This window comes from Cydia strobilella, chromosome Z, assembly GCF_947568885.1.
Source record: "Cydia strobilella chromosome Z, ilCydStro3.1, whole genome shotgun sequence".
Taxonomy (NCBI): Eukaryota; Metazoa; Arthropoda; class Insecta; order Lepidoptera; family Tortricidae; genus Cydia; species Cydia strobilella.
In genome coordinates, this window is record NC_086068.1 from 28,459,659 (window position 1) to 28,477,598 (window position 17,940).

Here is a 17,940-nt window from a genome sequence, read left to right on the forward strand (position 1 = left end):
TGGAATGGAAAAATCTAATGACAATATTACTTTTACAGTACATATGGTGCTACTTTCTCGCACTAGTGCGTCAAATAGCACTTTTCGTGCATATGTCGAAAGTTTAAAGGGCCATATGTATTGTAAAACGTTGTACGATACACGTGCGAATAGGTAATTCGCAACTCGTGTCGATTTAAAACACTCCCTGCGGTCGTGTTTTAATTTATCGCCACTCGTTTCGAATTTCCTCTTTTCCGCACTTGCATCGTAAATAACTATTGTAATTCTTTTTGATAGTATCTGGTCTTTATACTGTTCAACACAATGTGTATGGAAAGCTTAAAATTCGATGAGTAATTAAGACGATAGTCGCTGATGTGTCCTTGAGCGTCTCAGCGTCTCTGTACCCGCACCCCGCTTACTGCGATCGTACGTGAATTTACCCCAACTAGGTTCAAAGAATAAGCTACAGCCCAGAGGCGCGCGGTTGGCGCTATACTCGTATATTTGTGTATCTTTTGCAGATATTTTGTGGTTTGAGTATGAGTAGATCATGCGTTTAGTGGAGATCGTAAATTATAATAAAAATATATTCCCTTATGCATTATACTTTACAAGCCTCAATTAGTTCATTTGTGTTTTATCTGTTTCTTACAAATAAATACCTAAGTCAATTCGAAAGATTAAGATTTATAGCTAGAGCATGGTATAAATTGAGGCGTACAGTGTGTTTGTTTTATAGTCATTTTTTTATCCGTAATAAATAAATATAACTAAAGCCATTTAATACTTAACTTAATGGCCCGTTGTATTATTTTTATTACGGTGAAACTATATTTTTCAAGAAAAAAAAAATGTAATAATTGTTGAACAATTAATAAAGATTCATATATATTTTTTCTCATATTTTTTTTGTTTACCCATTTAGAAGAAATACGCTCTAGACCGTAACAGTAAGTAAGTATATAGTTTCCGAATTAAAGAGGTATTATTTACCATTATAATAATTGACCGAAGCGTAGCGAAGGTCTACGGTTTGACTCGCGCATTTTGCTTTTGTATGACCAGATGTTCTCCTCTACAGGTCGCAATTCTTAACCGATTCTTGTGAAATTTTGTGACCATATTCTATGACTATAGGTAAATATAATTTTTTTGTCGATCCGGTTTTAGGAAATTTTAAAACGAAATTTCGCGCCTAAACAAATAGTCGTATCGATATCATAACTGTATTTTCTTTTGAAGATATATTTACAGATTAAATGTCGAAAAATGCAGAAATTTTGTATTGCTGGTTTTGGCGGTATTTAGATATTTAGTTTTTACTCGAGAATGAGTAGCTGAATTTCGTCAGCTCAGGTAAGCACTATCATGGCGTGTTTTGCAAACATTCGCTTTTCTCGTTTGCACCGGGTGGTCCCTGATTCGATCCCCAGTAATTCTGCTGCTACATAATTTTTTGTATTTTGTTTTTTACACTTAAATTTCGTATTGTTTTTTTTTTAATTTGTGATTGATGAAGCGCGGGCTAAGCGTATTCGTATTATTTTTACAAGCTTTTTTTATTACTTGCCATGTCATTTTAGTTTTGTTATCAGCAGTCAGAATTGTTTTCATATTGTGCAAGCGATTGTGCTTTCAATTCGGCTGAATAAGTTTTTAATTTGCCTTTATTTTCTATCGATGATTTATTCCTGTATTCCCATAAATGCTTTCTATTAGTTTTACAACATTTTTTGATACCCTGTGTGATCCATGTAGGCCGTTTGGCAGTTTTTATAGTAATCGTATTTACGGGGAAGCAAAGGTCATAAAACAATTTAAATGTAGTATGGAAAGTATTAAAAGCGTCATTCGGTGTTTTTGTATCCATCATTTCAGTAAATGAAATATTTTCTATGCAATGTCTAAATTTTCTAAGATTATTAATTTATATTTCAAATGAAGCTTTCTCAAACATAAGTGTAAATATTGTCATTATTTTCGAAATAATAGGCTGAGAAACACCGTGTTAAGCGCTCTAAAGTGCGTCAGAACCAAATCAACTTTCTGCAGTTATTTAGTCTTTGGCCACAATAACTCCAATTTTATTGCACTTGGGCTCAGCACAAGCATACAGAGTACAAGGAAGGCACGGAGCGACGAGCGACACAGCCTCCTCGTCTCAAAGCTAGCACACGACTGCCGGCCACGCTTTTTTCGAGCTACATGCGCACGAAATGTTGAATAATATTCGATTTCTTAAAAAGAATATAATTTTTTAACATTATGAAACGTTGCATTTGTAGTGCCTGTTAAAACATTTATTTTAGTTTAAAAATAGCTTTAATCGAATAAACCGTTTAGGAGATATAAGCAAAGTTAGTCGCAAAACGGCCTGTCGTAATGCTCCTTTTATGGAGAAACTATGTCACAGGGAAAAAGTCAAACGTTAGGAATATTGTACATAAAATGTAGATTAATATATATTTTTTTCATAATTTTTTGTTGAACCGTTAAGCAGATATATACTCTAGAAAGTAAGAGTTTACGGCCATTAATAGCGACTAGCGCCTTAATTAGAGGAGATTAGGGGTTGATCATAGCGGGCAGGGCGAAGGCGCTACGGTGCAGGGCTAAGTCGCGCAGGCCGGCCGTGGTGGCCTGGTGGCGCGCGTTAGTTGGGCGGACTCGCCGCGCCGTGCGGTCGTGTGCCGCGGGCGGCTCTCACGGCATGTCGCACGCGCACGAATTTCCGCGGGTGCACGACTTCTACCTGCAGCTGCATGACCTGCACCACCCCAATTATCAGTATGAGCTACCTCTGTGAGTAGCCTTAACTATGCCTTCCTCATCTTATCTCTTATAATTCGTATACTGCACGGATCTATAGTACTTAAATAATAAATCCTACGTAATTAGACCATCTTAGGATAGGTTTAGAATAAATTTGTATGCTTATATTTGGACTGCGTCATAGCGTAACAAACTAAGCGACAAAATCGACTAAAAAGTTATTAACGCAGGCCGAATGAAAATCTATGTGCTCGACTATTTCAGTGATCAAAAATTATATTTATAGCCTTTTTATAAAGGGTAGAATCAAGCGACACATCGAAATATGTTAGGGCCTATGCACTAACTAGTTACGAAAAAAAGAATTAAGCGCCAAAGTTACTTTTACAAATTATTTTAGGGTTCCGTACCCAAAGGGTAAAAGCGGTACCCTATTACTAAGACTCCGCTGTCCGTCTGTCTGTCACCAGGCTATATCTCATGAACCGTGATAGCTAGACAGTTGAAATTTTCACAGATGATGTATTTCTGTTGCCGCTACAACAACAAATACTAAAAAGTACGGAACTCTCGGTGGGCGAGTCCGACTCGCACTTGTCCGGTTTTTTTACTGATATACAAACTTACAAACTGTCACTGGTAATACTTTAATAAATTCACTTACAACAACCAATTCAAATTTCAAATCTTTCCAGCTCATTTTCTCGGTTTCAACTGACTGTCGCTTAATCGCTTATTCCATAACGCTGTCCATTTAATCTTCCTCGTTTGTTATAATATAATACCTACTCAAATTCTTATTGCAACTCAATTTACTAACTAGTTTGGTAAACTCCTATTAATATTGTCTTCGGTTACCGCCATATTTCGAACCCTTTACAGCGTTTGTGGTCAGCGGGTGACTGAGGAAAATCTACAAAGTGCAAAAATACCCACACAAAAAATTATGAACCATCATAGACTATAAACTTTAAGGCTGGTTGTACATGCAAAATCGGTTCATAAGGCAGTATACAATACAACTATTTTCAAGTAAAGATATATATATATACGCGATAAAGCTACGCCAGCTCCAACCCTACACCTCGGACCCGATAAGATTTAATTCCCTTCTAAATTGTAGGAACCCTCCTAATCCCAATATGGGACCGGCAACAAACCTGGCGGGACACATCTTTTCGAAACATATTATACTCAGAATGTCCAACATCATCCAACACAAAGGTCTCACAGTCTATGTCTCGCTTGCTCCTTTATCAGAAGGACTACCGGATCCCAAGCTGGTGGTAGAGAAAAGCCATCTTCCCTATTAAAGTATTAAACTCCTATTACTTATCCCACAACCCACAACATGCGCATTGAACAAAACAAAGTTTAATTCTTTTAAATTTATGTTAAATGTATTTTAAAGTACATATGGTGCTACTTTTCTGCACTAGTGCGTAAATTAGCACATTTCGTAACTATGTCAAAAATTTAAACTGCCATATGTACTGTAAAACGTTGTACGATACACGTGCGAATAGGTAATTCGCAACTCGTGTCGATTTAAAACATTCCCTTCGGTCGTATTTTAATTTATCGCCACTCGTTTCGAATTTCCTCTTTTTCGCACTTGTATCGTAAATAACTATTTTAATACAGTTGCTCAAAAAGTGCTACTTTACGTAGCTAACTAGTGCTTTTTACTTTTCCAATTTTTTTAAATTTATTCTTGTTTCAATTCATGACTACTTATTGATGAGTGTTAATATTAGTTTCCTTTAAACGTCGTAATCAACATAAAACCTACTGTTAAAGTAAGATTACGAAAAATATACATATTTCATATTTTATTACCTCTTCATCATTATAACACGTCTATTTTTTTTATATTGAATATTGAAAAACCGTTCTTAATAAATTGTCTGAATAGAACGGAACGCCTGTCAAAGAAGAGGCGTTTTTTCTTTCTGCTTTAAGTTTCCAAAGGCAACATTCGATACTGTTTTTATAAATGTACGATACACAAATAATCGTAATTAACGATATTTGGGTAATAATAGTACAATGTTTTATATTTACAATTGTTTTTGTCTTATAGAACATGCATTTAAAAAAAAGCTTTCATTGAAGTGGGTTCAATAATAATAACACCCAGCTAAAAAAAACACCTCTTCATAATGTCAATGTCGATTTTTTGGCGGGAACTTGAGAAAAGTAGTCGGAAAATTTTCGCTCCAAACTTTTAAAATTGTGGTTTATTACTTTTATTAGTTTAAACTAACTTAATTTGTATATATTTGATGTAAAATTTTGTAAATAATTATAGCTACTGGCTAAACAATGGCAGGTAACGAGGGGGGCGGGGAAAACCCGCCCACCCTTAAGCGCTCCAAAACCGACGGCCAAGGCGGCACGGACGATGGCGGCGGGGGTGAGCAATCTAATAGTACTAATAGTGCATATTTACCGTACTTTAAACCGGACTACAAAATACTATACCCTGAGAACTCGGGAAAATTGGAGTTTAAAGTTTTTGTAGAGCATGTGGACCCAAAGGACAGATTGGGAAATAAAGTCCAATATTTCTCAACCACATATTCACAAGTGGCATAAAAGGTGTAACGGCTATACAGCGCGTAAACGCTAACAAAATTGCGGTCGTTTTCAAGCAGTATAATACAGCGAACAACTTTCTAACCAAATATAACATGAAGGCGTACATACCGGCGACCCAAATTGAAAAAACTGGAATAATCAGATTTGTGCCAGCTAATATCTCTAACAAGGATTTATACACAAAGTTGAGCTCTATCTATGAGATAATAGCGTTCCGCCTAGTGTTGTGGATTTAAGCTTTGAGGCGTAAACTACAAGACTTGAGTCGCGACTGCTGAGCCTTGAAGCCTCGAACCTTAAAGCCTCGGAACCTTAACGACTCGAACTAAGAGTTCGTGTTGCTGCTTACGAGCAAAGAAACCTCGAGTCTTTTGGCCTCAAGCTTTAAAGCCTCCTAATCTTTGAAGGTTTAAGTCTGTAAGGTTTTTAGCAGTAAAGGTTTGGAGCAAAAAGTAAAAGCGTTTAACAAATAAGATCAACCTATGCTATAGGGTAGGGTGAAATTTAATACGTTTTTGTGAAATAGGGAAAAACAGAAAAAGATAATTATGACTTCGCGTTTTTAGAGTTCCGTATAGTCAACTAGGAACCCTTATAGTTTCGCCATGTCTGTCCGTTCGTCTCTCTGTCAGTCCGCGGGTTGGCTCAGTGACTAGTACTAGAATTTTACCTTCTTATTCCTCTGTCCGCAATATTGACGAACTCCACAAAGAGTGTGGTGGTATTTTTGGTTATAAATGTATGCCGCGGCATTTTTACAGTTCTGCAGAAACCGTTTTGTTTTTTTGTCTCTTAGTTGTTTAGTTTGCGTTCATGAATTAGTCAATAGCGGAGGCGGTTAAAAGTTAAAACGTTCAAGCGGTTCAAGTAATCACTAATCACCCAGTCTTAATTAAGTAATAAATATTTTTTAAATACTTTAATTTTTTTTCTTATGACTCACTCATATAGGACGGAACGGAACGGGAAAATTTTAAAATATAGTTTCATAGAAAATGTATTTGTATGCGCAACGGAATCAAGGTTCTAAATGGTCCACCCTGTATACGTTACAGGCAGTAAATGCGTTAACTGATGTTAAGTTACTATAAGATATAGATAGGTATATCGTAAATTCTCTACACAAAAATAATTTCTGCAAAGAGAGCTCAACGTATGAGCTCTAAGCATGACACAAGCTTTTAAGGTTCGGGGGCTTGAGCTTAAGTTAAAAAGCTAGAGCTCTCTATGAGGCCCGAGTCTTAAAGACTTCATTTTGACAAGTCATAAAAAGTTTGAGTCGTTAAGCTTCTAAACCGCTTTGTGAGCAAACCTTTAACGCTCTAGCTTTCAAAGCTTGAGCCTTAAAGATTCGCGAGTCGTTAAGGTTCAAAAGTCTTAAAGACTAGTCTTTTAACAACACCAGGTCCGCCGCTTCACGAAAAAAGTCGGACAGGAACGTGTTGCTTTACAGACAGTGAGCATTACGTTCTTGTCGCATGTACTACCGGACAATGTACAGTACGATTTATTCTCGTACAGAGTCTTCGAATATGTGCCTCCACTACTGCAGTGTTTTAAATGCTTTAAATTTAACCATGCAGCTAAAGTATGTAACGGAAGACAGCGTTGCTCCATTTGCTCGGGCGACCACTTCTACAAGGACTGTGACAAACCGGATCAGTTATGTTGTGCAAACTGCAGCGGACCTCATTTAGCAATATCGAAAACTTGTCCAATAAAACTCCAAAAAATAACAGAAAAAAAACTAATATCACATACGCCTCTAAAGCCGAAACTCTAAAAGTTGAGTTTCCGATACTCCTTGACAAAACTGTAAAACTGTGCTGACTATGGATTGAGGTCTTGGTGGCTCAGTTGGCAGAGCGCTGGAGTATCGATCCAGAGGCCGTGAGTTCAAGTCTCACCCAAGGCAGTAATTTTTCCACTTTTAAATTTATTCTAAACTGTAAAACTTCCAGAAAAAGCAAATAAACCACAATCGCAGAAAATAGTTATTTGTGCAACAAGAGAGGAAAGTTGGTTTTTCTTGCGAGTGTTTATTTTGAGTCCCGAGAAAGCGAAAGATTCTAAGGTAGAATCTTGAGCGTAGCGAGGGACTCGAAAACACGAGATGTAAAATAACTTTTCTCTCGTGTTGCACACATAATTTTTCACCTCAGTAGTGAGAACATATTAAAGGTTAAAATGTATTTCGAATTACACAGAATAAACAGAAAAAAAAGTATTATAATATGTACGATACGATACGATACGATACGGGACGGGACGGGACTGGAACGGACCGGACCGGACCGTACCGTACCGTACCGTAACATACCATAAAAAAAATGTAATAAAAGTATGAAGTTCATGGCCTTCACTAAATTAAAAAGCTACATTGTTACACTCCCTGGAGTGAGGAAAGTCGTACTTTGCTCACTCCAGGGAGTGACGAAAGTAGGCTTGTTCGAACTGCTGAGGTGAAAAAAATGTTTCTTCTACAGCTACACCAGCAGAAACACCGAAACTTGACCTTAAAAAAGAATTACTACATAATGTAGACTTGATGAACGCTTTGGTTAGCACTCTCATAGAATTAGCAAATAAGACCGATTCTAATCCAATCACTAACAGTTCTATTAAAGATATGCTCATTAAAAATATTAAATAATGGATTATACACATATTCGAATTGCTCAATTTGATATACAATCAGCCACAAATAAAAAACCGTTGCTAATTAATTCTTTAAAAGTTCATAATATTGATGTTTGTCTTCTTAATGAAACCTGGTTAAAATCAACTAATACTGCTTTTAGGATACCTGGTTATAATATTTACTGCAAATATGCTAAAAATGGACATGGCGGAGTTGCTATACTTGTTAAAAATATACATATATAAACATACTTTTATACACACTGACTTTTATGAAAATATTCAAAATGTAGCAATCTCAATTGTGACTGACCGAGGGCCTTTATCAGTTTTATGTGCGTACTGTCCTCCAAACCGTCCACACATAAGACTAAATAGACTTAAGAATATAATTGAGTAATTACCAACACCTATAATAATATCAGGAGATTTCAATGCACATCATACAGCGTTTGGTTGCGCTACTAACCAATCTCGCCCTAACAACCTGTTTGATATTATAAGTGACTTAGACCTATGTATCTTAAATGACGGAAATCCAACTACTGTTACTTACCCCAATCGAAATCCCTCAGCTATCGATGTCAGCTTCTGCAGTGCAAGTATAGCACCTCTGTGCGAGTGGCAAGCTTATGATGACCCTATGGGCAGCTATCACTACCCTACTATAATCAGTATATTGACCTCTCTTGAAAAATATCAAATAAATGATCCAATAGATAAATTTATATATACTAAAGCTGACTGGAATAAATATAAAGAGCTTTCAGAAGAGGTATTCTCGAATTTTACTTTAAATGAGAATGATCCTGTACAATCTTATGACAAATTTAGTTCTGAACTCGATCTATTAAAAATACAATGTATCCCAAAACTTACTAAAAATACAAACTTTATTAGCAGACCGCCGGTTCCTTGGTGGAATAAAAAATGTGAGGATAGTGTCATTAAAGCCTATGAGGCGTTTAAATATTACAGGGCCAATCCATCTTTAGAAAATTATATTGTGTACAAGAAACTTGTTGCTCTTAAAAAACGTACAATAGCAGAGGAAAGAACTAGTAGCTGGCGTAGTTTTTGTGCTTCTTTAAATCGATGTACACCTATTGGGTTAATATGAAATAATATTAAACGTTTTAAGGGGTTAAAGTCTAAGCAGATAATCAAAAATGATGAATTTATAGAACCATTCATAGCTAAACTAACCCAACGTTGTAGTAACGATCCTACCTCTATAGAAAGTTTATTTGAAAGTAACAATGATAATAATGAGTCTAAGTACCTTATTGAACCTTTTACTTGGGAGGAATTCATTGTAAGTCTGCAATCTAGGAAAAATACTACCCCAGGCTTAGATGACATACCATATTTGCTTTTAAAGAAACTGCATGTTAATGGTCAAAAAGTTTTATTAAGAATTATGAATTTACTTTGGTTACTTGGAAAAATACCTCAATCTTGGAAAACACAATGTGTAATACCTATTTTAAAACCAGACAAGCCTCCTAGTGAGGCAAACTCTTATAGACCAATTTCTCTATCTTCATGCGTTGGTAAAGTTTTTGAGAATATGATAAAGACTAGACTTGATTGGTATGTTGAGGCAAACAATATATTGCCTTCATTTCAAAATGTTAAATTTAATAACATATTACATGGACCACGACAAGTTTTCAAAGGCACAATGCAAGGAGCAACGCTGTCTCCTCTACTGTATAATTTGTATACAAGTGAGATTTTGTAAATACTTCTAATGTTAATATACTGCAATTTGCAGATGATCTTGTAATATATTCTATTAATTCTAATTTAGATGTAGCTGAAGCTCACATTAATAATGCGCTAAATGAACTTCATGTTTATTACAATAATTACTTACACTTAAAGATCAATCCAGACAAAAGCAAGTTATTAATATTGAGCAAGGACACAACAAATGTAAATATTGTATATAATAATGAGATTATCAGAGAAGTCCCTTCTCATAAGTTTCTAGGCGTAGTCATAGATAATCATTTAAATTTTGACCTACATGCTAAGCACATAATTTCTAATTCTGTTAAAGGTTTAAATGTTATGAGATGTCTTGCCGGTATATTTTGGGGCGCAGACCCTCAAGTACTGTCTTTACTGTATAAAATCCCTTGTCAGAAGTCACTTTGACTATAGTTTTCTTGTACATATGAATACTGATCACACACATAAACTACAAATAATTCAAAATAAGGCAATGCGAATAATATCAGGGGCAATGTGTTCAACCCCAATAACAGCAATGGAAGTAGAGACTAAAACAATGCCTTTACCTGTCAGATGGGTTTTGTTAGCTTATGGATATTTAATTAAGATATATGCTAAAAATAATCAAAGTGTAATAAGAAGAATAAAGGGTCATCCCAGAATTTCTAAGTTAACAGCATTACTCTTACAGGTGGAAGCTAAGTTTTGTAATATATATAAAAATGAAATTTGGCCATGTTATGAAGATAGCTTTAATAGTAAACTTTTAAACATTACAGTATGCACAAAATCTATCAATAATAATACTGATTTTCTACATTTCTTGTCACAAATTCCCAATTATTACAAATTATATACAGGATGGTAGTAAAGCAGAGTCTCGCGTCCGAAGTGCAGTGTATGATCCTCAGACTAAATTTGTACAGAGCTTTAGATTGCATGATTTATGTTCCATATTTACGGCTGAAGCATATGCTGTATTTGAAGCCCTGAAAGTTATAATAAGAGTGTCAGAATATAAACATTTCTTTATTTTCACTGATTCACTTAGCTTAATTTATGGATTACAGAATAATCAAATGCATTATAAAGATAATTTTATTTTGTACAAAATTAAAAAAATGTTATTACAATTGAAAAATAATAATGTAAATATAAATTTTATGTGGATTCCATCCCATACTGGTATAACAGGGAATGAAGTTGCAGACAAAGCTGCTTATTTAGGTATTAATGAATTAGATGTAAGATGTAGTACTAGAATTCCACTAACTGTTGTCAAGCTTCTGTTAAGACTGATGTTGTGAAGATGTGGATAAATTTATGGACCAAAGATAGAGAGATAAAAGGAAGATGGTACTCTAGTATTCAAACCGACTTACCTGGAAAGCCTTGGTATGAGAAGATAAAGATGGGAAGTCGTAGTTTTATTACCACCATCAATAGATTGAGGTTTGGTCACAACTGTGCACCAGCGCACTTAGCTAGATTTTCGATTATAGCCGATGGTACATGTCCTCACTGCCAGAATGGTAGCGTTGCAGATGTTGAACACCTTATATTTAAATGCCAAGTGTTTGCGTTTCAAAGACTCATCCTTGCAAGTGAATTAAGTGAAGTGTTTGATAATAATGTCCCCACACATTCCGTTATACGAGTATATCAAAAATACAGCATTGAAGATTTAAAGTGAAGTGTATTAACAAAATTACTAGTGCATTCTCTGCCATTTAACCCTTTAAATGAAGTGTTTTAAAAATAGCAAAATAAAGACTTGGCTTATAGGACTCGCATCCAGGCCATAAATGATAAAAAAAAAATGTCAATGTCAATGATGTCACAGAATTAGTAATATAAACGTTTCTAAACTTGTTTTTTTTTCTTATTTTTTCGCAACTGTATTAAACAACGTCGTTCGATACACGTGCGGAAATGTCATTATTCACTCGTCCCGAGTCTTGCCACTCGCCTGCGGTTCGTGGTAAGATATCTCGGTACTCGTGAAATAATGCCATACTTTCCGCACTAGCATCGAAATGTACTATTTAAATCTTTTGTCTTTGGATGAAATTATGGAAAAATGTCTGAGAGAAGTATATGTGCAAGTTTGATTATAAGGTACATTTTCCTAACAAACTGACCAAATCTTAAATACTCGTTGAAGATGTGTAGTACATTATTAAATCCATATAAACATAAGTTACCTAAAAATGAGTGAAGATAGGACCTTATTCTAGGAATAAAAAAGTACATGGTGCAACGAGGGGGTACTTAAGTGAAATATCGTACGAAAGTCTATATATTATATTCCTGCGGCTGTCGTGAATTTGGCTAGGTTCACACGGCGTTAATTTTTCCCGTATACCGTATACGGGATTTTATCGAATACCGTAGTGACAGCAAAATTTGTATGGCAACGTTCAAAATCGTTCACACGCCGTCTATGCGGGAAAGCCGTCTACGAACCAAGCCTTAAAGACTCGAGGAACAATATTCTTACCCCTGGAGTTATACACAATGTTATTCATCACACTTGCAAAGAAAAAACTAAATTTTAAGCGAAATAATTCTTAAATACGGTGACATTTCAGACATTCGTCCGCCATATTATCATTATTTTATGACAATTAGGCATCGAAGGCACGGACCCGTCCGCATTCAGCCACGATTGAAAATTGTGTAACAATAGTTACTAGTGGCTCTGTGAGCTGTAGACCTCGAGAGCATAGCTTAAGATGGATGTGTCTAGGATGGTTTAAATAAGAGGGTAGAATAATAGCTACATACAATAGGTTCTTTTTTCATACTATTTCCATTTCGGGAGAAAACGGTTTCGACTAACTAAATCTTAACAAATCACTTTGAATTTGATGTTGATCGCTTCAGCATAATATTTTCTAGGTTTATAAATTTCGCTTTGAAAATAATTGTGGCTTTTTAGTAGGTACATTACCATTAGTTTAACCCTATGAAACTATTGATACTGCTGGATAGGAATGGAATCGATTGGCATAAAAAATAGCATGTGAAAAATAAGTTTTTATTTCATATAAATTGTATGGGAAAAGTTTTCCTCGATTTGTGGCTTTCTTAGGCGGAAGTTTTTTATGGTCCCATACAAGCTTTTGATCGTGAATAGGAATGGGATGGATTGGCATCAAAAAAACATGATAAAAGGCTGTATTAGGACTATTAGGGACACAGCCGCAGCGAAGTGGTTGACGTGAAACGTGGCGTGGAAAAATTATTGCGAAGACCGCATAGGGCCGCTTAGGGACCTCATAGCGTAAAGCAGGCGCCCTGGCAGTAAGATTTGAAAAGCGTTACTTTAACTGCGCGTGTGCAACGTGCAAACCTGCGGGTAAGCATATTGCACCGCACGGCCAGCGACCTACGCTCCCTCTCTATATCACAGTTATCGCTAAGATCTTCAGTAACCCAATGGGCTAAGTACTTAAACTTGCTTACTCTAAGCAGAGGTGTGCCATATAAGTTTACATCAGGCAAACTGGTGTAGGTCTTAGATCTGGGCTTGAAAACCATAAGCTCACTTTTTTTTACATTGTACTTTAGGCCATGCGTTTCCGCATAGCCTTGACATATTGAAATTAGCCTTTGGAGCGCCCTGATTGAAGGGCTTAGCAGCACCATATCGTCAGCGTAGCTTAGGTTATTTATACACACTCCTCCTACATGGCAACCGACTCCGGTGCTACTAAGCTCCTCAATCAGCTGGTTCATGTAAAGGTTGAAAAGTCTGGGAGAGCTCAGACCTCCCTGCTTCACCCCACACCCCAAACTATACTCCCCAGAGACCACGCTTCCCCACCTGACTTGGTTTTTTTGGTGGTTATACCAGTATTGTAATAACAATATGCATTCAGGTGCCAGGGTTGTTTCCTTCCTTAACTTATCCCATAACAAATCGTACGATACCAGATCGAATGCTTTAGAGAGGTCTAAAAAAGCAGCAAATACAGGGGTTTTTCTGGTCGTATAATACTGCACAGTCTGCTTGAGGCAAATCGCGCATCGTTAAGTGACAAGTGCTTCTCCATTTGCCGATCAATCAGGCCGTCCAGTACCTTAGCGATAATAGAGGCTAGCGATATTGGTCTGTAATTATTAGACAAGTTATAGAGGAAAAAAAGTTTATACCCACCTTTTATAGACGAAATGTATCTCCATTGATAACAATAAAATAATTATGTTAAAATTTTATGTACGACGACATCAACTAACTTATTGACTGTATAAAAAACCGGCCAAGTGCGAGTCGGACTCGCGCACCGAGGGTTACGTACTTTTTAGTATTTGTTGTTATAGCGGCAACAGAAATAAATCATCTGTGAAAATTTCAACTGTCTAGCTATCACGGTTCATGAGATACAGCTAGCCTGGTGACAGACAGACAGACGGACAGCGGAGTCTTAGTAATAGGGCAGCGTTTTTAATACCCTTTGGGTACGGAACCCTAAAAATGTAACACTGATTTCTACTTCCATTAGTCCTGTTCCTTTATATGTCACTTGCACTCGATTGTGCGATCCCGCGGTAATGTACCTATGTTATATAATATTTGACATAAGAAACCAAATTTGTCGACAGCGTACGTAAGCATTGCATTCGTGATTAGGCAACCTTAGCGATATTGTAATAATATGTATTCCGCCCTACAAACTACAAGTGATGTGGTGGTGTCAGCTTCATTCAATTGACACACGCGCGCGGTGCCACTGGCATGTGGTCGCCAATAGTGTAGTATCGGCAACCACGTATGCTTACCGCTCTTCCCACGATGCATTTAGCTGCAGTACGCATTATTATTAAAAAGTGCCTGTTTCGATTGTGTTATGAATTATCCTGTTCCGTCGCTTGCCCTCTCCAGGCCACATAAAGCCAGCTGGTACTTAGGATACAACGATTTTGCGGCACCATCATTTCAATATTAATTGTTTAAGTACCATATATAGGTACAATATACATTATACGAGTACACTATTCATGATGCGTATAAATATTACGTTTTAAACGTGAATAATCTTATGTTTAGTACTATCTCTTATATGCGATATAAAGTGGTGATCATTAAATAATTAAATATAATGTGGTGTATGTTCTCAATAGTGAGTTCTCATTTTCTTGTAGACTGTAGAGTATGTGAAGGAGAAGTATCAATCCGAATTGCGTCAAGCAAAGTGTATAATGGATTTGTATAATCTACTAGGTTTCAAGTAGCATAATATTAAATCATTTTAAGCACGAATTCTTTAAAATTCAATTCTTTTACATACTTAATTTGTACCGTTACGGAGATTTGAATTAGATTCCGATGTTCGATTAGCTAAACTGAAAGGCAACTTCGGTGATAATTTGTTAAGGCACCATTAACGTGGTTTGACCGACTAAGTGGCAGAAGGTGTTGATGATGATGGTATCCTGTTATTCCTCATCAGGGACATACGGCTCTCAGAAGGGATTTCCATTTTTCATTTTTTGTACTTAGAAAAGCCGCTATAAGGTTAAAACGGCACCATGTTTTTCAGTTGCGCTAATGCGAAAGGTTAAATTCTTAAACGTCAATTTCAAATATCCTACTTATGGCTATGCCAGACATTGTCAGGCTTGGAAAAACAGAGTTTCACTACCAAGATGCAATACACCAATATGCAAGCTGTCTACGAGTACCTATACCTATCTAATTCCTAATAATGCACAAAAAGCAATCAGTTGTGTAGAGATTATCTACCTACTGTTTTTACAAGCCTATACTATACCGTAACGTTTAGCCAATTTTCGGAAGGTATTCTTCCTATTCATGTTTTCGGTTAATGCGATCTCTTAGTCCTTTAGCTACTTATATAAAATTCAGGATTGTAACTTTATTATATACAACCGGATAATAATAAAATAACTAAGTAGATAGATACAGGAAGTAGGTATAATATGAAGTTATAAATTGTCACGTTACTCCCTCCTCCACGTATATTGGAGGAGTGAGTAACGGAGCTGGGAGTGAGGAGGTAGAAAGGAAAAGATAGATATAACAGGGGTAGGTTCTTTATTTAACGGCTATTGTCTAAATATGACACGCTACAGATGGTTTAAATTACAAAAAGAATAAAATAAAGTTTATAGTCGCGCTAATAGCACGTGCAAGGCAGGAGCACGCACACGGATAGGCGCGCTGATAGCACGCGCAAGGTGAGGCGCGCTGGTAGCACGCGCACAGTAAGGCGCGCAGATAGCACGCGCAAAGGTAAGGCGCGCAGATAGCACGCGCAAGGTGAGGCGCGCTGGTAGCACGCGCACAGTAAGGCGCGCAGATAGCACGCGCAAGAGTAAGGCACGCAGATAGCACGCGCAAAGGTAAGGCGCGCAGATAGCACGCGCAAAGGTGAGGCGTGCTGGCAGCACGCGCACAGTAAGGCGCGCTGGTAGCACGCGCACGGTAAGGCTCGCTGGGTAAGGCGCGCTGATAGCGCGCGCACGGTAAGGCTCGCTGGGTAAGGCGCGCTGATAAGCACGCTCTTCAAAGAAGCGAGGCGCAGTGACAACACGCGCCTGTTGAGGCGAGGCGCGCCGATAGCGGGCGAGGCGCGGTGACAGCACGCGCCTGTTGAGGCGAGGCGCGCCGATAGCGCGCGCCTAGGAGACGAGGCGCTCCGCTAGAGCAACTGCAAAGCACCACCGGACTTGGGTGCGTGCAGAGAGCGCCAGACTTCGCCAGGAACACAGGTAACCTTTTAATGAGCGCGATCGAGGGTTTCTTGATGGTGCGGGGCCTGGCTTGGCCCCGCACGGACCCTTACAACTGATGTTCCTTTGTTGGGAACTAGAAGCAAACTGAATTCAGATGTCCGCTGGGCCGCTTATATAGCTAGCAATAACATTTTCTAGAATTCTTCTTTACCTTATTATTAATTTTGAAAATATTTGTTCACCAGTAACAATTTTTAGATAAAATTTAGAACAAACTACTTGAAAACTATACGACCTAAACTTCATGCTAAAGAATTTAGAGTAAATTAATAGTTTGACGGATTATGTCAAAACAAAGAAACAAATATGTCAATGGAAAATTTATAGTGAATTTTAGGTCGATTAGCTTCGAAATTATAATAAAAACATGAAGTGATTAGAAAAACAGCAAGGTAAGTAACCGGACGGGTCAGGGCCGTAATAGGGTAGAAGGAGTTTAGGGAGAATTTAGAAATGGTAGCCAGAAAGTAAACATTTTAAATCAAAAGTTTCAGGGAGTAATTTGGAAGACGAGAATCAGACAGGAAGAGAAGGCAAAAGCGTTAAGGAATTATAGCCGATTGGAGAATCCGGAGGATCAGCCCGTGAGATTAAGGACTGGGAGTTAGGACCCAGGTATGAGATGCTACATTACCCCAAAAACCACGGAAAAAAAAACTTTGTCGTAATCTTAAACGGAAAAGTTTTTTTTTTTTTGTGAAGAGTTAAGTTTAGGGGAAAGTAAAGGAAGTAAGTAGTTAAGTAAGTAGGTAAGTAAGTAAGTAGGTAAGTAAGTAGGTAGGTAAGTCAGTAAGTCAGAAGAAAGAGCAAGCTCGTTAATGGGGATGAATAAATGGAACGAGAGGATGAGTGATATAATGGAGAAGAAGATGAATAGATCGAGGAACTTCCCTGCACTCATACATCGCCTGTCATAATCACGCATTCATAAGTCTCTGGCAAAGGAAGGGGATGTGGTTCACGCTCTATGACGCACACTCCTAAGAAGTCCTCGCTATGACCTGAGGCTTCTTTATAGAAGGGAGTAGTCAGCCGCTCCACTGGAAAAGATAATAAGATAATAATGAACGACCTAAGGCTTATTTTAAGGGAGTAGTCAGCCGCTCCGCGAAGATAAGTTTATGTACAAGTTCTCGTCGGTTTAGAGCCGACGAGAGAATAGAGAGTAGGGGTAGAACCTACTTCTAGGTTGTGGTAGGGGTAGACCTACCACAGTAGAGTAAAAAAGAAGAGTGTTTGACCATAAGGCTTATTTTTTTCTTCAGAGTTGGACTACCGCTCTGCAGGGTGAAGAAAAGAAAAAGAAGGGCACCTGGCTTATTAAGCCACCCGAGAATGAAGAAATATTTACAGATGAATACAATCACACAAAATGAAAGAAATGGAAAATGACAGTTAATGAAGAATGAAAACGAGCTTGAAGAAGGACAAAGGGGAGGA

The 17,940-nt window shown here is 37.4% G+C and overlaps 1 protein-coding gene across 4 annotated transcripts in view; it reads left to right on the forward strand.

The window, feature by feature from the left end:
• The window catches only part of LOC134754235 (protein cycle), a 191,743-nt gene that overhangs the window by 89,248 nt on the left and 84,555 nt on the right, over positions 1-17,940 (forward strand). For 2 of the 4 annotated variants that reach the window (XM_063690415.1, XM_063690417.1), the window contains exon 1: positions 2,633-2,787. The exons of the other annotated variants lie outside the window; for them this stretch is intronic. In XM_063690415.1, coding sequence (XP_063546485.1) covers positions 2,696-2,787 — 92 coding nt within the window. In that variant the 5' untranslated portion in view covers positions 2,633-2,695. Of the gene's footprint in view, positions 1-2,632; positions 2,788-17,940 lie in introns of those variants that run through there. 4 annotated transcript variants of the gene reach the window in all.